The sequence below is a fragment of the Heptranchias perlo genome, chromosome 2 (genome assembly GCF_035084215.1).
Source record: "Heptranchias perlo isolate sHepPer1 chromosome 2, sHepPer1.hap1, whole genome shotgun sequence".
Taxonomy (NCBI): Eukaryota; Metazoa; Chordata; class Chondrichthyes; order Hexanchiformes; family Hexanchidae; genus Heptranchias; species Heptranchias perlo.
In genome coordinates this window covers 33,726,925-33,754,082 of record NC_090326.1, presented here as the reverse complement: position 1 = coordinate 33,754,082, position 27,158 = coordinate 33,726,925, and the positions used below count along the sequence as shown (strand labels likewise).

The 27,158-nt window shown below is 43.2% G+C and overlaps 1 protein-coding gene across 3 annotated transcripts in view; it reads right to left on the bottom strand.

The window, feature by feature from the left end:
* Nucleotides 1–27,158, bottom strand: part of jarid2b (jumonji and AT-rich interaction domain containing 2b) — a 339,245-nt gene that overhangs the window by 74,061 nt on the left and 238,026 nt on the right. For all 3 annotated transcript variants that reach the window (XM_068001688.1, XM_068001689.1, XM_068001690.1), the window contains one exon: nucleotides 6,860–7,039. In XM_068001688.1, the coding sequence (XP_067857789.1) occupies nucleotides 6,860–7,039 (180 nt within the window). The remainder of the gene's footprint in view (nucleotides 1–6,859; nucleotides 7,040–27,158) is intronic.

The following is a 27,158-nucleotide window of genomic DNA, read 5'->3' as shown; positions in this document are numbered from 1 at the left end:
TCACACTCCTGACTTGTGCCCTGTAGATGGTGGAGAGGTTTTCGGGAGTCAGGAGGTGAGCCATTCGCCGCAGAATACCCAGCCTCTGACCTGCTCTTGTAGCCACAGTATTTATGTGGCTGGTCCAGTTGAGTTTCTGGTCAGTGGTGACCCCCAGGATGTTGATGGTGAGGAACCTGATGATGCTAATGCCATTGAATGTCAAGGGGACATGGTTAGTTTCTCTCTTGTTGGAGATGGTCATTGCCTGACACACTCAGACATGATGGTGGACAACTTGCTTTGAGACACAATAAGTGGATCTTCACCTTCTCTCACACACAGCAATGGAACCTGAAGAGAACCAAATTTGATGGGGCACTCGCCCCTACTAAATTGTCAACCTTCCACTGAGTTTCATGGGCTAAGTGTCAAAAATGAAAATGTAAGCGGCAGTTCCTTCTGAGATGAAGGTTTAATTCCATTGTCGGTGTAACGTAGCTGAACCTTTGCGTTGTACCCAACCAGTCAGCTACTCAAACAAAATGTTGATGTAAATGCCAAGTACCAACAGAAATACTTTCCATTTCAGTGTTGCTCCCTTTAACAGGCAGCAGCTTCGGAGGTCAGCTACAATGCACCGTTGATGCGAGCTCCACATCAAAGCCTATCGCTTTCTGCATACCCACCCCAGTGCTCCTCCCTTTGATAAATGTTCAATAGAAATGATGCGGAGATGCCGGTGATGGACTGGGGTGGACAAATGTAAGGAATTTTACAACACCAGGTTATAGTCCAACAATTTTATTTTAAAATCACAAGCTTTCGGAGATTATCCCCTTCGTCGGGTGAGTGAATCACTCACCTGACGAAGGGGATAATCTCCGAAAGCTTGTGATTTTAAAATAAAATTGTTGGACTATAACCTGGTGTTGTAAGATTCCTTACAATAGAAATGAGATTACAAAAGTGACAATATTATTCAGTTACTTCACTAACTTCTGCATTTCTAGCTTCCCCCTTTTTGGGCAATTTTCGCTCCTCCTTTCCTGAAGGCATTGACTTTTGATGTACTGCTCCACGGGCAACAGTCACTCTCCACTACTGTGCCCAAGTGATCACTAGTCACATGAAGGCCTGGCCAGTGATTGTCGTCTAGCTATTCACCTAATGGGGCATCACAACCAAGCGCAATCTTATCCTCAGCCAATTGTCACATGGGTATATTTCCAGCTTGCTGGCTAATTTTGTTCTCTCTAACCTAGGGGCATTGAAGCCAATTTTGTGCTCCTACCCCACACCGGCGAAGATCAGCTGACTCAGCACCAGGAACCAAAATTGGGAACTCATTGGTCGATTTGGCTCAGTCACTGGATAAAGTCGTCAAGTCTTCAGGGGAATCTATACTTTTGCAGTTAACCATTCTAGAAACAGGTCAGTCGACTTGGCCACCAACTCAGAAGGACGACAGAAGATGGAAAATGAAAGCATCTTCGCCATAAAAAGATGGGAATGAGTACATAAATAAAAGCAAAATACTGCAGATGCTGGAAATCTGAAATAAAATCAGAAAATGCCGGAAAACACTCAGCAGGTCGGGCAGCATCCGTGGAGAGAGAAACAGAGTTAACGTTTCAGGTCAATGATCTTTCGTCAGAACAGATGGGAGTACGTACATGTTAGCTGGTCTCCTAGTTCACCCTCTAGGAAGCACCACAAACTACCACCACCTCTCCTAACACCCAACTGATGGCTGAGGCACGAGTGAACACAAGATTTGAAAATAGTCGATAGCCCTACGCTTTGACAAAATGCATTCATTCAATTGAAAATGGAAAAGCTATAAGCCGCACAGCTGTCTGACCAATTCCTATACTCCTTTAACCACTGCCAGCCCCTAGACTTTATTCGCTACTCTCTATAAAGTATATCACAGATTTATAATTATACACAAGTCATCTGGTTTCCCCATGGAACAGAGTCATTTTTGGTGTCCACCTGCATGCGTATTTCGGCTACCAACATCCAGTCCCATTCAGTATCCTTCTCTTTTTCTTTCTCCACTTCATCAACACCTTCCATTTCATGATCTTCCTGCATCATACCACTCTGCTGTTGGCCTCCTTTCTCAATACCACCCTTGGATTGAGTCCCCTCCCAGGCAAGCCCCTTCTCTCTAAACTAGGCTTCCTTCACGATATCCACTGTGGCTCCCACCAATGGCTGGCCCAAAGCAGCAACATACACCATCCCATTACCCAATCACCACAAATCCCACCCACCACCCTCTTTGGGAGTAAACCTCTTCAAACTCCACTCTAGCCTCTCACGACCACCTGCACACCCCCTTCTCTGGGTCGCCTACTGCCCCTTCAAAATGTTTGTGGTCTTACAAATAAGTCTCTCATCATCCATGACCTCATCTACAATGAGTGCACCAGTATCCTGGGCCCAACTAAACTTTATTTTCTGATGGGTGACTCCCTCGCTCACAGAGGCTGCTTCAGTCAGCTATATTTTCTGCCATATCCCCAATTCTAACAATCGTGTGGCTCTCATTGCCAGGTCCCAACTCAACCTGTCCCTATACCCTTCCTCTGCTGGTACGTTCTCCTTCTTTGACTACTTCATACTTCAGCACTCCTCCTTAAAATGTATTGTCTACTATCCTTCCAGGTCCCCTAGAAAGCTTAATTCCTTTTCTTAGTTAGCTTCAGCAATGAGTGACTCCTCATCCCCAGTGATTTCAAGCCTCACCGCAATTCCCTTATTTCTTTGCATTACAATCCTCACCCTTGACATCAACTCCCCCACCCACACCCAACGCCCAGTCTTAATTATCTTACAAGGTCTTGCCACCTCTGACGTTTCTATGACCAATAAGGCCATCTCTGGTCACTTCCTTGCTTCCCTCAACATCACCGTCTCCCACCATTCTTTCACCTTCTGTCCTGGAAAAAAAACTATAGTCCAGCTATAGACCCCAACACTCTCTCAAACTCCCAACTTCCTCTTCACTAGCCCTCCAATGACACCACCGATGCTGTTTCCGGCTCAACAACACTCTAGCATCTACCTTTGTCACCCTCATCCCCTTCAAATCCCTCACTGTTTCTTCCCTCACTGCTTGCCTGGTATGTTGCATCTTCACATCCTTGAATCCGACAGCCAAAGGCTTTAGTGCAACTGGTGCTCAACTGGCCTGGCAGACGGATTATCCTGGACTCCTCTTCTCTGCTCCTTCATTCCTCACCTCCAATGTCAGGTTGAAGTGGGATGAATAGAAGTGCAAAAGGAGTGTCAGAGGCTGAAGCCTTTTTTTTGAGCAGGTAAACAGCAACAGTGATGGCACTAGATAACCAAAGAGGAGGAAGTTGGGAGTTTGAAACAGTGTTGGCTAGGTAGCTGGTAGATGGTAGAGTGGTGACAGGAAGATATGGATGTTGAAGAGAACAAGGAAGTGAATAGAGATGGCCTTATTAATGATAGAAACTTTCTCCAACTTATCAGCAAGAGTTAAGTCATCTTGTTTAGCTCCCCCTCCAAAATGTCACACTATAGCCTCCAATTATATCCTCTCTGCAGCTGCTCACTCAAGGTGAACCTCACAATGTGCAACATCGATGCCCTTAACCTGGAATTGAGCTTTTAACTCCATATCCTATCCACCGCCTCTTCAATATTTAACTCACTCCCACCACCACTGAAATCCTCTTCCACACCTTCGTAACCTCCAGGTTCAACTGCTCTGACATGCGGTCCTTCCTACATAAAAGTACAAATTTCTGCTGCTTGCATTCTATCCCATTCCCTTATCACCCCTGTGTTTGCTAATTGCCATTGGTTCCCTACTTCCCAATGCACCAAATTCAAGATCTTTGTCCACATTTACAATTCCCTTCATGGCCTCACCCATTCCTACACTAACCTTCTCCAGCCCTTTATGTCAGTGCATGCATTCTCCATCCTTCAAGCTGTGGCCTCCTTTACATCGACCTCCTTTGCTCTACTCCACTTTGAGGCAGAGTTTTCAGCCATCTTGACCCCATAGTCTCCATAAAACCCTCTGTCTGGCTACTTTTCCTCCTCTCTTTCAAAAGCCTCCTAAAACCCTACCTTTACAATCATTTTGGTCACCATCCCTAAATCCATCCCCTCCCCATCACTGCTGGGCATCCCGTTTGCTTTGGATGTTCTACTATGTTGAAGACATTTTACAAATAGTTGTTGAGTAGGAAGCAAAATCTCCAAGTTTGCAGAAGATACCAAAATGGGAAGTAGAGCAAATAATGAAGAATGCAACCAGATTCAGAACTTTTATGTAACTGGGTCAATAGGTGGCAGATGCAGTTTAATGTGTAAAATGATTATCTTGGGAGCAAGAAACGTAGAGGCAGTATGTGTTAATGGAAACAGTGGTCCAGTATTATGATCAAAAAGTAAACCTAGGGGTTATATAGGTAAATCTATGAAACTAGCATTTTCAAGATGTGAAACTATCAACTGTTCAAAGCTAGCAATTCTGAATATCTGCAAATAGCGACCACAGTAGCAGCCATCTAGAAGTCACCTTTCTTTTACTATTCTATCCCCCCTAAACAGCACTGTAAAACATTCCAATATTATACATAGACAAGTATTAAACACCCTCAATGCTCTTTATACGTTTGTGAAGATGATGGATGATCATTCACTGGTACAGTGTTTGAAGAGTTTCCTGTGCTGCAACACACAGTAACGCAATCTCCCAATACGTTTAGCTGTCAGCCAAGTCACACTACAGCAATTCCTCACTAGCAAAAACCATTTGGCCAGATCCCAAGCAGTACGTTACATCAATGATCTACTGTGCTGTAAGTAATTTTTTTTAAAACATTGAATTTCTGTACTTGATCAGTTACAAACTAAACAGAGGGGAAATACTATGCAGTCTCTAGCTGGGTAGGAGGAGCGAGAGAGAGAAAGAGGATTAAATAGTGGTTAATTGAAGTAAATCAAGTCAAATGTCATGGCTATCTTCAGAACAAGTTAGAGCTCAATACATTAAAAAAACATTTTTAAGTAAATGCAATGGACTGGATAAAGAGAATTATTTGCAGAAGTGACACATATACATTGTAGCGTAATGCAAGACAGACAGATGACGGAGGATCCTGTGGTTCAACAATGTTCTTTAAAGGATAGGATTCTGTGGTTTTCTCCTGATGATTTTATCCCACAAAATGCTCCAGATTTTATTGCATAATTCTATCCTGTGAACAAACCCAATATCCAATCTGGCTCTTACCCAATGCAGCAAAATGGTTCTCTCCTCGCACCCCCCCCCCCCCCCGCCCCCACAACCACCCAGCAGTGTATCTCACTCGAATATACAAAGAATTATATACACACAGCCGGGTAAAAAGTAAGGGTGGAGACAGGTTTGGTTGAGTTAGCAAGGTAAGCCTGCATGGAGATTTGGAAATTTTGTTGGTGGGGATGGGAAAGGGATAACATCAAGTGAGCACTTCAATCAAAGTTCAGCTGGTTAGCATTATTTTTATAATGTCATGCTTTCTTGATGCCATTTTCCCTTCTCAGTTATTTCCATTCTTTTTTTCTAAAATACACAACCATTACATTTGGTCTAATGGACAAAGCTATAAATCTCAACCAATATTCTATTCTTTTCTAAGAGCATGGTCTAATAACACACTAGATACTGGCTTACTACTAATATAATCAATATGTTCTTGTTTTTTTTAAAAAGAAACCCCTATAAAACCTGAGGTGTATTGCTGAGTGAAGACCTGGAACTTTCCTAAAGGAGGAAGGCTCATTCAGCACTCATTCAGTTCCTACAACCCATACTATACTATACTGCAGTGTGTACCATTCACAGGATGCACTGCAGCAACTCACCAAGGCGTCTTCGACAGCCCCTCCCAAACCCGCGATCTCTACCACCTAGAAAGACGAGAGCGGCAGGCACATGGGAACACCACCTGCACGTTCCCCTCCAAGTCACACACCATCCCGACTTGGAAACATATCGCCGTTCCTTCATCGTCACTGGGTCAAAATCCTGGAACTCCCTTCCTAACACCACTGTGGGAGAACTTTCACCACACGGACTGCAGCAATTCAAGGCGGCAGCTCACCATCACCTTCTGAAGGGCAATTAGGGATGGGCAATAAATGCTGGCCTTGCCAGCAACGCCCACATTCCATGAACGAATAATAAAAAAAATACCATACTATGAACCCAACTAAAGCAACACAGGCAAAGACTTGAAAGTCGTCTTCTACCCTCTTGCCCAGGAAAGATGAACAGTGGCACTTATTATTTTGAGCGCCAAGGGAGAGAGAAGGGTGAATAGGGGCAAAAGATGAAAAAAAAACCTTAGATTTTCTTAAAAATGGAACAGAACTCAATTTTAAAACTTCGATTGATTTTGCATGCTTGAATCATCACTGAGCCTGTACAAATCCCTAATTTAGTATTCTAAGAACATTGCTTAGGGCCCCGTGACTGGCTATCCACATACAATAGTAGGGATATTCAGACTCTACCTCAAGGTAATTAAAGTACTTGCCTATCACCAGATGTTTCAATGTATTACCAGATATTCAGACATTACAAACATATTCTAAGTTGCCCAGCTCTGTGCAAATGAACTGGCACTTGTTTAGGCAGCAATTTTTTTTTCTGAACTGTACACTAATGTATGTTAACTTGTTTTGGTGTGTGGGAGGGTTACCGTTTGGGCATTAAATCTAAACTTAAAGACATGCTTTTGAAGGTTCCCTAGATTCCATTAACTGCACCCTACATTAGCAGTCAACCTTCTATCAAAGTTGACCTGCAGTTACTAGTTTTAATAGTTTTAAATGAACCTACCATGACCATTGAGGACCTGTTTACCCTGTGGTTTTCCTTTCCTAGGTGTTGAATGGCATGAAGATGAAGCATTGTTTGGAAGTGTTTTGACATCTTCACACTCATCATCTTCTTCTACTTCATCAATGTCATCCTGGGAACTTCCGAAATACATCATGTTGTTCGGCAGGGCAGGAGAGCCTAAGTACATTAAAAACAAAAACTGTTTTTCTTTCCTCTCCTTGTACATTTCATATTAAATGACACCCAAAGAACTATCACCATGTTTGATGTTACATTATCCATCAGGAGCTGAACTCTCCAAACAATGGATTTCTGGGTAGAATCAAAAGGGAAAAAAAAACACTGACATCTAACAGAAAACATTGTCTGCCAAACACAACAAATCATTTCAGATTAAAAGCAAATATTTATAAATAAAACCAGGGCCAATGTTTATAGAAATTCCATTTTTGTTACATAGAATTGAGAGTGCCAGTGTTTCGGAGATCAAATTCACCATTTGTCCCACAAAAACCATGAAGCTGTGATCTTGAACATAACCGATTAAATAGTCCAGAATCATTGCAACAGGGAACATTGGAGTGTTTCCAGCATTTTCTGTTTTTGTTTCAGGTTTCAAGCATCCGCAGTATTTTGCTTCAATTTCAATATACGCTGTTCATACAGCGAGGAGTAGATTTCCATCAAATGAGGGAACTCAGATGTGGCACCAATATTGACAATTACATCAACTAGCTTATCATGGTTGCCTCCACAATGGATTCCCTGCAGAGATCCTCTTTTGTGCATACTGTCCAATTTAAAGTCTTCTTGATCACTTGCACCCTACCCCACCCAGTCCATCACTCAGTTCTCCACCACCAGTTAGTCTTGACTTGATTTCCAGGCTTGCTGTTACGCACAATTGTCATCATTCACTTTTAGCTTTTTAAACCACAACCCTTTTGACCACAAACAATTCTCACTAACTTAGTCTCAATGCTTTCTGCTGCCTACAGATGTTCCCTGGCTCTGCTCCAAATCCTTTGCTAGTTCCTAATAAACCTTGCCTTAAAGAAGACAAATGGTTTCACTTATGACAGCTGTGTGGAGCTTGGAACACAAACACCGTAGTGGGTTGAAGTCATCAAACGAGACATACGAAGAAAAGTAATAGAACGTGAAGTAAGGCTTTAAGGGGGCACCAGATAAGTAGTTTTAGGCAATGGGTCATCCAATTTCTCTGAGTAACCAAATCAGATCACAACATTGGTCAAATATTTGGACAGCTCCCCCTAATAATCTAACCAGATGAAGCATCTGCCCAAACCCCTACCTCAAATGTGGCTAATTGCATTTCTGCTTAGTAAATAAAAAGAGTAATAGACACCATCATCAGGCATGTGATTTCAATACTCAGTCACACGGTGCATGTACTTTTAACTTTTTTGTGCGTTTGTTGCTAAAACGGTCAGCCAAAAGCAGTGTGCGGGTGTTATTATATCGTTGAGTGCTTTGCTTCCTTGTTTACTGAATGGTGGCAGATGTTTGTAAAGTAAATATACACTTATGAAGTACATCTATCTGTATTGTGCGAGTGTATGTTAGGTGTCTTGTACTAAAACTAGTGCATGTGGCTAAAACGGTGTGGATAGCCACACCTGTAACTAGTCAGCGATATTTACTGGAGAACACTGCTGTCGACTAGTCACTTTCAATGTCAAGACAACGTGGAGAAGCAATTAAAAATGCAGAGAGTGTGTTGGGTTATATAGCCAGGACAATGGAGTACAATCTAAAAAAAAGTTACGCTGAGGCTTTATTATGCACTGATTGATCAGGCTTGGAGTTCCATCACCAGAATTCAAGAGAGACATAAATGCATGTAGAGGGTGCAGAGAAGAGCACAAAGACTGATCCCAAATGTAAAGGAGATGAGCTAAGTGGAAAAATTAGAACTTAAGAAATTAATATCTAATTGCTATAAATAAGTTATCATAGAAACTATAGCCCAGAAGGAGGCCATAAGAACATAAGAAATAGGAGCAGGAGTAGGCCATACGGCCCCTCGAGCCTGCTCCGCTATTCGATAAGATCATGGCTGATCTTAGACCTCAACTCCACTTTCCCGCCCAATCCCCATATCCCTTGATTCCCTTAGTGTCCAAAAATCTATCGACCTTAATCTTGAATATACTCAACGACTGAGCATCCACAGCCCTCTAGGGTAGAGAATTCCAAAGATTCACAACCCTCTGAGTAAAAATTTTTTTCCTCATGTCGGTCCTAAATGGCCGACCTTTTATCTTGAGACTATGACCCCCTAGTTCTAGACCCTCCAGCCAGGGGAAACAGCCTCTCAGCACCAAACCTGTCAAGCCCTCTAAGCATTTTATACGTTTCAATGAGATCACCTCTCATTCTTCTAAACTCCAGAGAATATAGGCCCATTTCACTCAATCTCTCCTCATAGGATGACCCTCTCATCCCAGAAATCAATCTAGTGAACCTTCGTTGCACCCCTCTCTAAGGCAAGTATATCCTTCCTTAGGTAAGGAGATTAAAACTGTACATAGTACTCCAGGTGAGGTCTCACCAGAGCCCTGTATAATTGCAGCAAAACCTCCTTACTCCCTTGCAAATAAAGGCTAACATACTGTTTGTCTTCCTAATTGCTTACTGTACCTACAGGTTAACTTTCTGTGATTCATGTACAAGGACACCCAAATCTCTCTGACTACCACCATTTCTTAGTCTCTCACCTTTTGAAAAGTATTCTGCTTTTCAATTCTTCCTACCAAAGTGGATAATTTCACATTTCCCCACGTTATACTCCATACCTTCTTGCCCACTTACTTAACCTGTCTATATCCCTTTGCAGTCTCCTTGCTTCTTCCTAGCAGCTTACTTTCTCACCTAGCTTTGTATTGTCAGCAAACTTGGGATACATTACACTCGGTCCCCTCATCTAAGTCAAAAGCAAAATATTGCAGATGCTGGAAATCTGAAATAGAGAGAAAATGCTGGAAATACTCAGCAAGTCAGGCAGCATCTGTGGCGAAAGAAAGAGAGTTAACGTTTCAAGTTGACGACCCTTCGTCAGAACTGGAAGAAATGTTTAAGCTTTAGCTTCTTCCAGTTCTGATAAAAGGTCATCGACCTGAAACGTTAACTCTGTTTCTTTCTCCACAGATGCTGTCTGACTTGCTGAGTATTTCCAGTATTTTCTGCTTTTATCCCTTCATCCAAGTCATTAATATAGATTGCAAATAGCTGAGGCCCAAGCACTGATCCTTGCGGCACCCCACTAGTTACAACCTGCCAATCCGAAAATGACCTGTTTATTCCTACTCACTGTTTTTTGTCCATTACCCAATCCTCAATCCATCCTAATATATCCCCCAAAAGAACATAAGAACATAAGAAATAGGAGCAGGAGTAGGCCAATCGGCCCCTCGAGCCTGCTCCGCCATTCAATAAGATCATGGCTGATCTGATCCCAACCACAAATCTAAAGAACACAAGAAGTAGGAGCAGGACCCGGCCACTCAGCCCCTGGGCCCTCTCCGCCACCCACAGGGCATTGACCGATCCGAACTCAGCTTCATGTCCAATTTCCTGCCCGCTCCCCATAACCCCGAATTCCCTTTACTTCTAGAAAACTGTCTATTTCTGTTTTAAATTTATCTAAATTCATCTCATGAGCCCTAATCTTGTGTAACAACCTCGTGTGGCACCTTATCGAATGCCTTTTGAAAATCCAAATATACTACATCCACTGGTTCCCCTTTATCTACCCTGCGAGTTACATCCTCAAAAAACTCTAATAGATTTTGTCAAACAAGATTTCTCTTTCATAAAACAGATGGACTCTGCCTAATCATATGATGATTTTTAAGTGCCCTGTTACTACATCCTTAATAATAGATTCTAGCATTTTCCCTACTACTGATGTCAGGCTAACTGGCCTATAGTTCCCTGTTTTTAAATTACCCTCCTTTCTTGAATAGCAGGGTTACATTTGCTACCTTCCAATCAATGGGGACCCATCATGCCTGTTATTTGGCCTGTGCTAGTGCTAGCTCTTCAACTGAAGCTATCTACTCTAATCGCATTTCCCTGTTCTTTCTCCGAACCCAGAATATTATGGGCGAGTCAGGCCAGAGGAAGCAAATTTAAATTAGCGAAAAGCAAAGTTAATAGAAAAAAAGTGCTTCACTCAAAAAGTGATAAATGTTTCAAATAATCTGACAGGTGAGGCAAAAGACACCAGGAACAATCAGAATGCAGTTGGATACTAGACTGGGTGAAGTTGGACCTCTAATACTTTACTCAATGGGGTGAACGGCCTTTTCTCATTCTTCACCTTTCTTATGTTATCCTGGTTTAAATCAGCTCGTTAAGTTGCTCTGAGCAATTGTTTTTACAACTAAGTGGCTTGTTATACCACTTCAGAGGGCATTAAGAGTCATCATATACTAAGGGAGTGGAGTTATGTGTAGGCCAGACCAGGTAGGGGTGGTAGGTTCCTTTCCCTGAGGAATATTAGTGAATGACAGTCCAGCAGCTTTTGTGACCAGCTTTTTTGGTGCCAATCCACAAATTACCAGATTTACTGAATTTCATTTCACAACTTGCCATGGTGGGATGAGCTCATGTTGGGTTTCTAGATCACTACTATAACCACTACACTACAATACTTGTTAGATGATCAGTGATAACAAACTGGAGAACTACTTTATGTTAAACCTTTTTCGGCTTTGGATACCACCACTTAAATACTTTAATGGAATGAGAACTAGTGGCATATCACAACCTTTGGCACTGGTTCGAAACTTCATGGCGTCTAACATAGATTCAATTCTGGGGCCACTTCCGTTCACCGTGTATAACGGTGATTTAGATATAGGCCTAGAAGGAGTGGTGTCGAAATTTGCAGATGATACAAAATAGAAGGTATAGTTAACCCTTTGGAGGACTGAAGGAAACTGCAGAGAGATATTGAAAAGATAGGGAGAACAAGCTAAAAAGTTGCAGATGGAATCCGATGTCAGTAAGTGCGAGGTGATATATTTTGGTAAAAATGGTTTCTGCTCTGAACAGAAGTAGGCTCGATGCTGTGCAAGAGCTGAGGGATTTGAGGGTACAGGTTTACAGGACATTAAAGGCAGCATCTCAGGTTGATAAGGCAGTAAAAAAGCTAATGGAATTCTGAGTTTTATCAAGGTATAAAATATAAAAGCCAAGAGGTAATGATGAGCCTACATAAAACCTTAAGACCTCAATTATAGTAGTGTGTGCAGTACTGGGCTCTACACAATAGGAAGGATATTGAAGCTTCAGAGGGTACAACACAGGACGCTGCTTGGTACGAGGAAACACAAATACGAAGACTTGAAAAATTGGAGCTTTTCTCGTTAGAATAACGCACATTACGAAACAATATGATAAAAGTACTTAAAATTATGAAAGAATGGAACAGGGTAAATAGAAGCAGATTGTTTCCACTACTTGAAGGATCTAGAATGAAGGGTCATAGATACCAGATTAAATGTAAGAGATTTATAAAAGTGGAAGAGAGAAACATCTTTACAAGAGCTGTGAGGCTGTGGAATTCACTTCCATGGTTAGTAGTTGAGGCAGAAAACATGTCAACATTTAAGATTAGATTGGATAGGTGGATGAAGGAAAAGACAATATGGGTACAGATGGGTAAATGTGATTAGAACTACTCGCTCACATGAAGGCTATATGCTGACATGGACTGGTTGAGCCAGTTTCCATGTTGTAACTTCTATGTATTTCTGGTATTTCTATGTATAACAATGCCGATAATCACTATAGCTGTGTCTAGAGTGTATTTCTAAATATTAATGAAATCAGCACTACTGTAGAACAGTAATAGTACAGTGTATTTGAGTTCTCCCAGCAAAGCATCACTCAATTAGGTTTTTGGGGTTGTCAATATCTCTAAACCATATTCATATGAGACAAAAAGTGATTTTTCACTTACAGAACCTTCCCAGCATGTTTTGTTCAACTACTTATCACCAAGGTCCACAAGAGGTACTCTGTACAACAGCACACCCACATTGGAAATGTGCATTAATGTTTATAGCATCTTTGTAACACAAAGCATGTATCACTCTATAAATGATTGGGTTTTATGTGAGCCTGGGGACTGGAAACATTCCTTTATGCACCATTTCTACAGAACCCATTACAAGATCCCAAAACAAAGACCTCATTCTTAAAAAAAACCTTACAGACTATGCGACATGAATGAGTCAAACACGGTTGCAAATTAAATTAAATTTTACATCTGAAGGGCTCTTGACACTGAAGAACACGTTCACCATTTTTTGGAAACAACTAGCTGTCTACAGTTGCTCCAAAAGATCTGAATGTGGATTCTCTGAACAATCTTCACGTCAAATGCCTAATACCTGGTGGTACCGTTCAGACATCCCCTCCCCCCATCAGTTTTATCTCGTGTTCATAGTTAAACAACAGTTTCCATTAGCAGATATTTTTCACGAGCTGAACTATGCATCCTTACCATGCCAAGTAATAAGTTAGCATGACCTGGTTTAACAATTAATCATGCTATATTGATCACTGGAGATCATGTGGGGTGCCTGCAACATTCTCCTGTCCCTTCTTAAACGTGGAACCTGACATCCCATTAGGCCAATGCATACAGGCTAAAACTACTTGGTCACCTGTATTTACTGGTTAGACATATAGAAGCCAAATGACACAGTTAAATACCGAAATTGCACAGTATTTAGCAAAGATAGAATCAGCCAACAAAGGGTTAACATTTTTAGAACACGTTTCTTGGATGGACTAATCAGGCTTCCTAAATACCATGTTGTTTTTGGCGGGGGGGGGGGGGGTGGGGGGGGGAGAATACAAATTCCAATTCACTCAAGAGCTTGGACCTTTCGCCAGAGCTAAACTTTAGGAACCAGAGCTGTGATTTATGCCATGGGACAATTTTCATCATACCGCCATTTCTTTGGAGTAAAACAGAGATCAACAGATCCTACACTTTGAGAGGTGAAGTGTTGATATCTGGATATTGCTGCTCCCCAATTAATTCCCCGAGATAGAGATTTGCTCCTAAAAAGCAGTCCCCTAATGGATCAATATTTCCCGTAGCCAAATACGCATTGTAACAACAAAGCAAACCCATTTAAGACAGATATGCCAATTGAATGTGATGACTGGGTCTGTTTGGATGCAAACAAACAATTACCAACTTTGACACAGAATAATGGGATCCTTACAGACCTCCCAGAGATACAGCTGGCTGAAACCTTTTATTAAGGAAAAGGCTCTAATTTACTCTCTGAAATTATGTAAAGATATAGACATTTTCCTACTTGTCACATGCCAACAACAGCCTGTAACAACAAGTGCACAGACTCTGATGGTGTAGATTCTTCTGGAGGCACCAAAAGCATCAAAAGATCATTCTGCCTTGTGCCTTCAGAGGCAAAGCCTCACTGGCTGCCACCATCAACACTTCCATTACATCCACCGATGGGATTCTGGCCAGAGGTTGACTGAACTCTCAGCGATGCGCTTTTGCCATTACTGGGCTATGTGAATTTTCTCTCTTCTCCATCTTCCTTTCCCTTCCCTTCCTCCCCCCCCCCCCCCCACAAAGAAAATTAGGGGAGGTCCATACCAAGAATCAGAAAGTTGTGAAAATGACTTGGCAATAATTACTCATTTGTAATTCTTGCATTCATGAAGCTCACTCCTTTGTCCAATCAGCCCACGGAATGAACTACAACTTGCATTTATAGAGAGCCTTTAATGTGGTAAAAATGTCCCATGGCTTTGCAGGAGTGTTGTCAACAAAATTTGACACTGAGCCACATAAGGAGATATTAAGACAGGTGACCAAAAGTTTGGTCAAAGAGGTGGGTTTTAAGGAGCGTCTTTAAGGAGGAGAGGGAGGTAGAGACGTAGAGAGATTTAGAAAGGGAATTCTGCAGCTTAGGGCCTAGGCAGCTAAAGGCTGAATGTATGAGTGTACTTTAGTGAATTTGCTGAGATGATTTTATCTCAATGATGGACCAATGAAAATCAGGGAGGCGCAAGAGGCCTGATTTGGAGGAGCACAGAGATCGCATAGGGTTGTAGGGCTGGAGGAGGTTACAGACATAGGGAGGGGCAAGCCATGGAGGGATTTGAAAACAAGGATGACAATTTTTTTTTAAATCGAGGCGCTGCTGGACCGGGAGTCAATGTAGGTCAGCAAGCACAGGGCAAGTTTGGCACAGCAGGAACAGGATTCTACATAGATAGGGCATAAAAATCATTTCAGCATATCCACTAAAGTACAAGCACACATTTTCAATTAAATCCTGAGCAGATTTGGCGAATTAATTTGGTTATGAGAAATAAGATAGTTGCATTTTAATAGATCAACAATTTTGGCAGAAAAAAATCTTCCATTACTGAAACTGATCAAAAAATGTAGCACCTACTTGGAAATCATTTCCTGCCATTGTGTACAGTGAAAACTAATCTATTGCACAAGGGAAACAAACTTGCTTCAAGTTTCTGTATGTTCAAATCAAAACATTAACAGCCAGATTACCATAGTAAAATCAAATGTATCATCACCAGCAGAATTATATGAATAAATAACATTACGTGTTTGGAAAATTTGTCAGATAACACAGTTGAGAGGTTGATGTGTCTAATAATGTGGTGTAAGAAAGAAAGGAAAGGAGAAAAAGAAAAAAGGAAAACCAACAAAAACCAACCAACCTATATGTATAAATGCGTAGGCTTCAAGGAGCTCTTGAAACATTTGCCTGAGGAAGGAGAAAATCTCCGAAAGCTTGTGAATTTAAAATAAAATTGCTGGACTATAACTTGGTGTTGTAAAATTGTTTACAACAAAAAAGAAAGCAAGGGAGCATTTATATAGCGTCATTCAACATCTCAAAAACACTTCACAACCAATGGATTCCTTTTAAAAAGTGTAGTTACTGCTTTTATTTGGAAAAAAGCAGAAAATTTGCACTCAGCAAGGTCGCACAAACACCAAATTAGATAAATGCCCATTTAATCTATTTTAGTGGTGTTGGTTGAGAAACAAATGTTGGCCAGGACACCCAAACTCCCTGCTCTTCTTCAAATAGTCCACCCAGGACTTAAATTTAACATCTTAAGTGAAAGGCAGCATCTCTGACAACGTAGCACTCTGTACTGTACTCCACTGCAATGTCAGCCAAGATTATGTGCTCAATTCCTGAAATGGGGCTTGAACCCACAACCTTCTGACTCAGAGGCGAGAAACATTGTTGTTACACAGTGTGAACCACAGGCCTTCCTCCTACGCCCCTCAAATATTTCCCTATATTAAGTCAATGCAATACCAAAACAGTGGGGCAACAGAAGCTTTCAAATATTGTTCTATACCATTCTGCTAAACCCCTGTTGATCCTAAAGCATGTCAAATTCGTATTTAAGATGAACCAGCCAGCCATTAGTTTCTGTGTATTACAGAAATTTAGAATTGTGCAATAGAATTGCTCAAGGCAGACAAAGTCTGAAATTGCTGCAGGTTTGTTTATATAACAACTTTACAGTAGCAGGATTGGAGAAGAACTTTATGTAGCTATAGCTCGCCAGAAAATCACTCCCCTATTTTACAGCTGTCATTTCAGTAAAGTGGCATTAACCATTCCCCTATATTCAGTAGGCTTAAATATATTGAAGATGCGATTTATACCCTCGAGCTGACAGCAAGTATTCTAACTGGGTTTTCTGTGTGTTAAACCAAGATCCTAAAATAAAAGCTAGCCAGAGGTGAAGGTTGGGGGGAGGGGGGAGAAGAGATGGGGAAGAAAACATTGTTAACGACCAGTGTTAACAAAATCCTTTCACTTCCACTATGGAGGCTGGGACAGTACCACCTCCTTTATAGTGTTTGTTTTCTCAGTAGGGAGTGAGCAGGAGGAACAGATCTAAAACCTGAATGGCAATAATTGCAACATCCAAGCAGACCATCCATACAGACATAGAACAAACCAAGGACAAACAGAGAAGAATGGAGAAAAACTCGCTAGAGACAAATATGAAGCAACCAGTGAAAACGGCTGAATAGGAACAGTTTGCAAATGCTCCTCCTCCTCAGCCCCACACCTAATATATTGTAAACAATTTTACAACACCAAGTTATAGTCCAGCAATTTTATTTTAAATTCACAAGCTTTCGGAGAAAAATCTCCGAAAGCTTGTGAATTTAAAATAAAATTGCTGGACTATAACTTGGTGTTGTAAAATTGTTTACAATTGTCAACCCCAGTCCATCACCGGCATCTCCACATCATGACCTAATATATTGGTCTGGGGGTTCCTCTCTTGCTCATGGCACCTGCTGCCATAAATAAAACTGTTGGACTATAACCTGGTGTTGTAAGATTCCTTACATTCGTCCATCCCAGTCCATCACCGGCATCTCCACATCATGTTCTTAGAGTAACACTAGCAATGACATCCACATTGTGGTCTGCCTCCCCTTCACCAATGGCCCTCCACGCGCCGCTTAACTGATGGCTATCAGTTGACCAAATTGGGATTCGGTGCTGCCCCTTCTCCCTTTTTTTGTTTCCCTATATATTTATGTAATTTCCGAGAGAGTAAATCAGAGGGTGTTTTTTTTTAAAATAAAAAGGTTCAGCCAGCTGTATCTCTGGGAGGTGTGTAAGGAGCCCATTATTCTGTGCCAAAGTTGGTATCTGAATGCATCCAAACAGACCCAATCACCACATTCAATGGAGCACGTTTGTCCTACGTGGGTTTTCATTGTTTTGATGCGGATTTGGCTACGCAAAATATTGAGCCATTAAGGGAACACCTCTGTCTCGGAGAATTAATTAGGAAACAATATCCAGATATTAACACTTCACCTCACAAGGCGCATGATTTACTGAACTCTGTTTACTTCAAAAGGGCCATGACGTGAAAGTCGTCCCATGGCATAAATCACAGCTCTGGCTGCCAAAGTTTAGTTCCGGCAAAAGGTCCAAACCCTGTTGGTGAACTGGAATTTGTGTAGTTAGTTCCCTCCCCCCCCCCCCCCATATAATATGGTATTTTGAAAGCCTATCAAGGGTCAAATCTGATTGGCCCATGGTTGGTTTTCCCTTTAGTTTAGACTGTTCAGGGGTGATCTAATCAAGGAGTTTAAAATGATAAATGGGTTTGATAGGATAGATACAGAGAAACTATTTCCTCTGGTGGCAGAATCCAGAACAAGGAACATAAACTTAAAATTAGCACTAATATTAAAATCAGAGCTAGGCAAGATAGGAGTGAAATCAGGCAGCACACAAAAGGTAGTGGAAATCTGGATCTTTCTCCCCCAAAAGGCTGTGCATGCTGGGTCAATTGAAATTTTCAAGACAAGAGATCGAAAGATTTTTGTTAGATAAGGGTACCAAGGGAGAAAAGGCAGGTAAAAGGAGTTAAAGTACAGATCAGCCATGATCTAATGGAATGGCAGAACAGGCTCAAAGGGTTGAATGGCATGCTGCTGTTCCTCTGTTCCAAGACAAGACTATCGCAGCTTCCGCACACCAAGTGGAGATAGTCAGACCCGAGCAGTTCTCTTTAACTATTGTTTTTTCCCCTTCTTTATATGGCTAAATGCCAGGCCTCCACTTTGCGACTGCCCATGGTGACTGGATTTAAGTTAGGAGCTCACCGAGTAAAGAATTAAGGACCTGGGTTCCATCACCCTGTTGCAGTTGGTGTCGTCTTGCAGGAAACCACCACATGGGACTGTGGCCCTCAATGAAAAGTCAGTAATAGTAACATAGACGAACCTCTCAAAGAAGTAGCGAAACAAAGAACAAAAAGGTAGACATCTTGAAACAAAGAACAATCCCGAAACTACTAAAAATAACACGAGAGATTTGGGAAATTCAAGGTTGGCATCTAGGAGCTAACCCAACATACACAAAAAAGAATTTATTCATTGAAAGAAATTAGCTTTACTCTCCTGCTAGGTTGGGGTGGGGGGTGGGGTGGGGGGGGCGCTTTAGCCACTTGTGTCTACTCGGGTGGGGAAATCTGAAACTCTCTTCCCCCAAAATGCTGTTGAGGCTGGGGGTCAATTGAAAATTTCAAAACTGAGATTGATCGATTTTTGTTAGGCAAGGGTACTAAGGGTTACAGAGCCAAGAGGGGATAGATGGAATTAAGATGCAGATCGGCCATGATCCAATTCAATGGTGGAACAGGCTCGAAGAAATTGAATGGCCTACTCCTGTTCCTATATTCCTAAGGCTGGGAGTAAACTCAAATGTTAAGATTGGGATAGAAAATAACCAGTAAAAAGGACAGTCAAGACAAAGTGCCTTTAAAGATTTAAACAGAATTTCACACTAGTTTTGAGACTAAGTTACAGTACTTGGACTGAATGGCACCAACTGTCGAGATGCCCAACATTCAGCTGTGATATATTCATTGATCAGTGGAACCCACCCATCAGTCTGACCTGCTATAGACCCTCACCTATCCAGATATCAAGGAACATACTGCAAATAGGTACATTTTCTGCTGCATTTTTCTTTTTGATTACGCCCCTGTGGAACGCCTTGGGGACTTTTTATGACATTAAAAGGTGCTATATAAATGAAAGCTGTTGTAGCACCTCTTTCAGGTTTTTTTGTGTGGAAGGTTTCCCAATGCTGGAATTCTCTGAGTTTTGTGCTAAGTCACATATGCAGAATGTCACCAAAATGCTGTTTCTCTTTATAACACTAGTTATAACATCAGACCAGTTGTTTCACCAGAGGCCAAGCAGCTTTTTCCCCTAAAACAAGGTAATAAGGCTTCTGTGGTAAATCTATTTTCTATGTTATATGTACACTGTGGTATCTAGATGTTGCAGCAAGTCTGCACTTGGGTTATTTGCAGTCATTTTCTGAAGTAATCTTTCAAGTCAATCTGACTACTGCATCCTCCTGGCAAACTAAAACTGAGGGAGAAAAAGTATTCAACTAACATGTGGACTTAACAAAAGCAAAATACTGCAGATGCTGGAAATTTGAAATAAAAATGGGAAATGCTGGAAACACTCAGCAGGTCAGGCAGCATCTGTGGAGAAAGAAACAGAGTTACTGTTTCAAGTCGATGGAACTGGAGTTTCAAGTCGATGGACCTGAAACCTTAACTCTGTTTCTCTCACCACAGGTGCTGCCTGACCTGCTGAGTGTTTCCAGCATTTTCTGTTTTTATGTAGACTTAACAGCTCGTTTAAATTACAGTACTCCCTAATCTGGCAGCACTGCTTCAAAATAAATGGGTGTCTGGATGTGTCAAGATCCACCTAAACAAACGAGCTTTTCCAGCGTTCCAGACATAGCAACAGCCCCAGCAGCAAACATAACCACCACCTTCTGAGTCAGCGGTCGGCACTTATTTTAAGTCCCAGACGGCTGGGGCACTCACATAGACCAGTGATTTTCCTGACCTGTTTTGTACCTTCCCCAATCATCACTGCAAGTCCTGTGTCCGAAGTAAAGTCATGAACAGTGACTTTAAACCGGTGCAGTTGCTTGTCTATTACTCCGGAGATGTGGAATCAGCCGCACAACATATAAAAGTTTCTTTTTGAAGTGGTTGTTAATATTAAGACAGTGTTATACTACACAATTTCCCTTATCATGGATATTTAAAGAACAAATGGCAGGAATGATAATCTAGGTGTTGCAGAGGGTTTGAACTAGATCCCAATAATGGGCTGGGGGGGGAGGATTTATTCATTTCACAGGCAGGCCCAAGTTAGTCACCCAGTAGGGAGCCCAACCATTGATCCTGCCATGTCCCAGTACTTTTATGCACTAACCAAAAAGCAATGTCTTCCTACTAAGGGATGGTTAGTGAACAGGATACTGATTTTTTTTTTGAGTAAAATCTTGACCAATAGACCAGGTACATTAGTAATTGTCACTTTTGACTTTATTTTTGTCTCTACTACATTTTCACTTTGCACTACCAGTATCCTGGGATCTTTATCGGCATTCCCCTCCCCTCCCACCAAAGTTTCCTTTCTCATTGGGACCTACGTCATTGAATCCAGTGACCTTCACACAAGTTCCAATTCTAGCTCCAGTCAGCTATTTATAGTATTGGGACTACTCTACTGTGGTACAGGTCACCAACATAACAACACACAATGTTTCTTGCCTCCTACCATCTCTTTGAATCTTCCAGGTCTTGCATTATACCTAACTTCCTGCTCCCCTTTTCCCAGGTTAGAAGGAACCACATTTCTACTTTCCCATAACCCAGCCCTCAACATCATTGCACAGTACAGCACGATTCGCCAGCAGACCTTCGAAGACCATCTATAATAGAACAGACTCCACTGGGAGCTCAGGTTGCAGGACTAGACACCAATTAGGGTCTTCAGCAATAGATCATCATTCTCCTTCAACAGGAATGCTCAAAAAAGATGTTTAATGTTATACACATATTTCACAGTTATCTGTACAAAAATCACTTTCCTCCTATAGTTTCTATTTTCAATTATCAAAACCATTTTCAGAATCTCACCTCAAGCATGATGAATTTTAGTAATGCTGGCCTAAAGAAAAGTCAAATGGTTTCTAAACATTTTCTGGCAATCTTCCAGTCAAGAAAATATTTTTTTTTTTAAGTGTGGTGAATGTACTTCTGACGCTTAATAAGTCAAAGCATTGTCAAGGTTTTATTCGGCATCCCTATTTTTCTTTCTGAAAAGGGTCTGTTGGTTACAGAAGGGATCAATTTTCGGATATGCCGCCAAACTCACTGGCTCATTCTTGGGTTCTGCTGCAAGAAATTAATATAAACTACAGTTCAGAAGAACAATGCAGAACCAGAAACAAAGAGGGGGCATTTATCCACTGCAGTGTCATCTTTTTTCTTAAATCAAGATATTACTCAAAAAGGCACTCTCTCAAGGTAATAGATTGTGAAATATAGCATTTGGTGGAATTGCACAGCTCTTGTAGTTTTCTTCCAAGAATATGTTGTGGAAGCAGGAAAAAAAAACAGAGTACTGTGATCAAATGCTGAAGAACCCACTTACAACAGGTACATTGAATTAGAGTCAATTGTCAAGTACAACTGACAATTGTTTGCAAACTCAGCCTTTTGCATGAATGCTAGTAGCTCTCTCCCAGCATTGCTGCAAGGAACACAGAGTAGGCAACAATATGAGAGCAGGCCCAGATACAAAGCTGATTTTAGCCAGCAGCATTTAGTGGCAGAAAGTCAACAATGCAGCCCCCCCCCCCCCCCCAAAAAGAGTTACTTCCCTACAATTACACAGTACAGATATAACTACTGGAAACAAAACCCAACCCAACATCCTACTTCTTTTCCCCTCCCCCCCCCCCCCACCTTCTGGAAAAACTGACACTCAACATGCAAGTGCATTTAAAGATCAAGATCTCTAAAACTAATCGATGTCTTCAGCTCAAAATATAATCTATGCATTTCCTGGCTTGCCGGAAACAATCACCACAATCAAAGCCATCACACACAAGGTCAGAGACCTTAAAACATAGACAATTATAAATGGGCTATGTTGGCAACTGCAATCACCTCCCGGCTAGAGGTTAATAAATGCTGCTTCTCTACAGCAATCATTGGGTCATAAAAATCTTCTTCCACCCACACATTTAGGTCATAACAGCCACAGGAGGACTTGTGTACTTTTGTGATTGAGGTATAACATTGGTAGGTTACCTCAAAATAAAGGTTACAATTTCCCATTTTTTCATAATTTATTGTTCTACGGAGGCCTGCTGCACAAGGTCTGTGCTTCACTCTTATGATTTTGGTGTGCTCAATAAGGTGAGGGATATCAATGCTGGGCAATTGAATAATTTTCATTTCAGGAACCCAGTGTCAGCACGGACTACTCCCAGATCAGGTACAGCATGATTAGATGCGAAGTAGAGCTCCCTCTACTCTGTCCCAACTACAATACAGCATCACTTACTGCACAAGCGTACTGCCAATCTACAAAAAACTGAGAAAAGCTAGAGAACAGCTTCAAAAAGCAACATACAACGGAAAACAACTCTGAATAATGACTTATAGCCAAGGCACTGCTTCAAAGCAACTGAATAAGTTAAATTACGTTTTATTACATTAGATTTCAGGATTCATATTAATGTTTTGGGATCATATTCCGCAATTAAGTTTGGTCTTTTATGAAAGCTAAAACACAATGGCCTCAGATATGACATACAAAAAGAAGCAATTACAATGGGAGTGAAGTGGGACATGAATGTGTTATGTCTCAAGTTGCAGCTACATTCAATATTCCATCAGTTATATTATAGGGAAAAAAGTGAAGTACACTAAAGTGCAAATTTTGCAATGGTGGATTTGGACATATTTATTTATTTTATTCGTTCATGGGATGTGGGCGTCGCTGGCAAGGCCAGCATTTATTGCCCATCCCTAATTGCCCTTGAGAAGGTGGTGGTGAGCTGCCTTCTTGAACTGCTGCAGTCCGTGTGGTGAAGGTTCTCCCACTGTGCTGTTAGGAAGAGAGTTCCAGGATTTTGACCCAGCGACGATGAAGGAACGGTGATATATTTCCAAGTCGGGATGGTGTGTGACTTGGACGGGAATGTGCAGGTGGTGTTGTTCCCATGTGCCTGCTGCTCTTGTCCATCTAAGTGGTAGAGGTTGCGAGTTTGGGAGGTGCTGTCGAAGAAGCCTTGGCGAGTTGCTGCAGTGCATCTTGTGGATGGTACACACTGCAGCCACTGTGCGCCGGTGGTGAAGGGAGTGAATGTTTAGGGTGTTGGATGGGGTGCCAATCAAGCGGGCTGCTTTGTCCTGGATGGTGTCGAGCTTCTTGAATGTTGTTGGAGCTGCACTCATCCAAGCAAGTGGAGAGTATTCCATCACACTCCTGACTTGTGCCTTGTAGTTGGTGGAAAGGCTTTGGGGGGGGGGGGGGGGGGGGGGGGGTCAGGTGGTGAGTCACTCGCCGCAGAATACCCAGCCTCTTGTAGCCACAGTATTTATATGGCTGGTCCAGTTAAGTTTCTGGTCAATGGTGACCCCCAGGATGTTGATGGTGGGGGATTCGGCAATGGTAATGCCATTCAATGTCAAGGGAGGTGGTTAGACCCACTCATGTTGGAGATAGTCATTGCCTGGCACTTGTCTGGTGCAAATGTTACTTGCCACTTACCAGTCCAAGCCTGGATGTTGTCCAGGTCTTGCTGCATGCGGGCACGGACTGCTACATTATCTGAGGGGTTGTGAATGGAACTGAACACTGTGCAATCATCAGCGAACATCCCCATTTCTGACCTTATGATGGAGGGAAGGTCATTGATGAAGCAGCTGAAGATGGTTGGGCCTAGGACACTGCCCTGAGGAACTCCTGCAGCAATGTCCTGGGGCTGAGATGATTGGCCTCCAACAACCACTACCATTTTCCTTTGTGCTAGGTATGACTCCAGCCACTGGAGAGTTTTCCCCCCGATTCCTATTGACTTCAATTTTACTAGGGCTCCTTGGTGCCACACTCGGTCAAATGCTGCCTTGATGTCAAGGGCAGTCATTCTCACCTCACCTCATTTGAAGGAAGAAGCAAGCACTGATGCTCCAAAAATTCATTGGTGGCACCCCCAAGGTAATTTAGATTTTTTAACATTTTTTTGGTGCATGAAGCAATCCGCAATTTGGCATTTGAAGTAAAAGAATTTATTCTATAAAAGGACATATTTGAAATAATAAAAGTAATTGTTATGAGTCGCAATAGACTCATGGGGCCTGATTTTAGCAGGCCTGCGGGTTTCCGGCGGGTTGGGTTTCGGGTACGTGGCCTCCGCGCCCGGTAAAATTAGTGGGTTGCCCGCGCGATCGTAGCAGGCAATCCACTAATTGGAATCACTTACCTGCTCTTCCGGGGTCCGCGCTGGTGGTCTGCGCGTCGGGCGGGCTGCGCATGCACAGTACGATCTGTCAGCTGGAGGCTCTCTAGTTAAAGGGGCAGTCCTCCACTGACAGATGCTGCAACCAATAGAACAAATTACAGCATGGAGCAGCCCAGGGGGAAGGCTGCTCCCAGTTTAATGATGCCTCACCCCAGATATCATCAGATGGGGTGAGGAGGAGCGGGGGGGGGGGGGGGGGACAGAGATCTTCCACCCGGCGGGCGGGAGGAAGCGGCCTGCCTCTGCCGCCAAGAAGGCCTGGCTCGAGGTGGCAGAGGGGGTCACCTGCGCCACCAACATATCGCCCACCTGCATACAGTGCAGGAGGCGCTCCAATGACCGCAGTAGGTCAGCCACAGTGAGAACACGTAGTCTTTCCCCTACACTCCATCTGCCACAACACTGCCCCCACCCCACATCTCCTTCGGCACCGCCAACACTACTCTGTCACATCACCCCTCATAACCACTCAAACCCCATCCTCATCTTACCTGCACCTACTCACCTCGCGAGTACTCACCCCGCCACTAACACGCAACCCAATCCTCATACAATCTCATGGCTCTATCCCATACTCACCCTCTCGTGCATCTCCCTCACGGCCAGCCTCACTCAACCTGCCACCACCTGTGCTGCAGCCACAGGGCATGCATCACATATGTGCAGTAGGCAGCGTAAGGCAAACGTGTCGTGAGCATGAAGGGGATGCACAAGGGTGTCTGAGGGTTTGCCATGGGTGTTACCTATATTGAATTTCAGAGCAACAAACATCACACATTATATTGCCACCACCACTGCCATGTCTCCGCGAATCCTGTCTGTTTTGTCCAATAATGCCCGCTCCTGGGTATCACTATGAGGACCCACCACTGATGCCACCCATTGTGTTACTGCAGAGTAGGTGCAGGTGTATTTGCAGGGCTCTTCCGTGCAGACGACTGAGAGACATCGGCGGTGTACCCGGCTGCACCCTGGAAGGATGCGGAGGAGAAGTTGTGGAGGGCAGTGGTGACTTTGGCAGCGACAGGTAAGCAGATGGTGCTGGGGCCAGCCAGGAGCAGCTCGGCATGAAAGAGGCTGCAGATCTCCACGATCACATGTCGAGTGAATCTGCGCCTCCGTGTGCACTGCTGCTCGGAGAGGTCCGGGGAGCTGAGCCTCTGTCTGTGGACCCTGTGGCGAGGGTAGTGCCCTCTGCGATGCATCTCTCTCTGCGGTAGCCCTCCCTCCTGCTGTACAGGTGGATGTGTCACAGCACTCTGTTGTGGAGCTCCACGTGTCAGAGGTGGACGGCGTGGATGGCGAGGCTGGTGATGCTGTTCGCCCTCCGAGGGGGCCATGACTGTAGCTACGGAGGTCCCCATCCGCAATATGTACATCTGAGGGGGTCCGCAAGGTAGGCACATGTCTCCGGACCCCGGGGTGAGTGTGCAGGTCGGTGACTTTGACCGTCAGGAGGGGGGTGGTGGAGGCCACACTTTGTCCCAAGTGACAGAGTGGCCTCCTGCAATGGGTGAGGGTCTCCCCCACCTGTCAAATGGACCTTTGCAGCTGCCACAGGCTGACGGCTGCAACACGTCCAGTTCAACTAGGACTGTTTCCCCCAGTGTGTGAAACAGTCCCATCTTTCTCCAAAATCACACACAGTCCCTTAATCAGGTCAGTTAATGACCTGAACAAGCAAAATAAATAACCTCAAGTGGCATCCCGCTGGCTTTAATTGCCTGCGGGATTCCCACCAGCGGGGGCCACGAACGCACCCCCGCACGTCATCGGGGAACCCGGAAGTGGTCGGGATCGTGGCGCGATCCGGTCATGTGACTGGATATCGGGATTTTCGGGGCCCCCCCGCTGGAAACCCACAGGAAACCAGACGGTAAAATCGAGCCCATGCTGTCCAATTTTACCTCCGGGCCAGTTTTCGGCGGATGAGAAACAACGCAAGTAATTCCAGAAATCAGGCCTGGGATATTTTAATTCCCGTGCTTCATTTAAATACAGGAGGGAGGTCATCAGGAAGAGGCAATAACTCGCGCGGACTGGAGGACACACGCCGAGACCAGGTAAGTGGCAAGATCAGTTGCTGAGGCTGTCCTGTGGGGGTCTCAGAAAGGGGTACGGGGAGGGATGTCTGCATGAGAGGCCTAAGTTTTCCTTGTGGGGCCCAGAGGAGCACCCCTGCACTTTAAATTGAGGGAAAAAACACAAATCGATAAATTATAGAACAGCAGCACCAAGTAGACGTTAAAATATTTTCAACAATCACTCTCCCACTGTCCCAGTTCACAAAGGCACTCTACCCTCTCCAGACCTATTTCACAGAG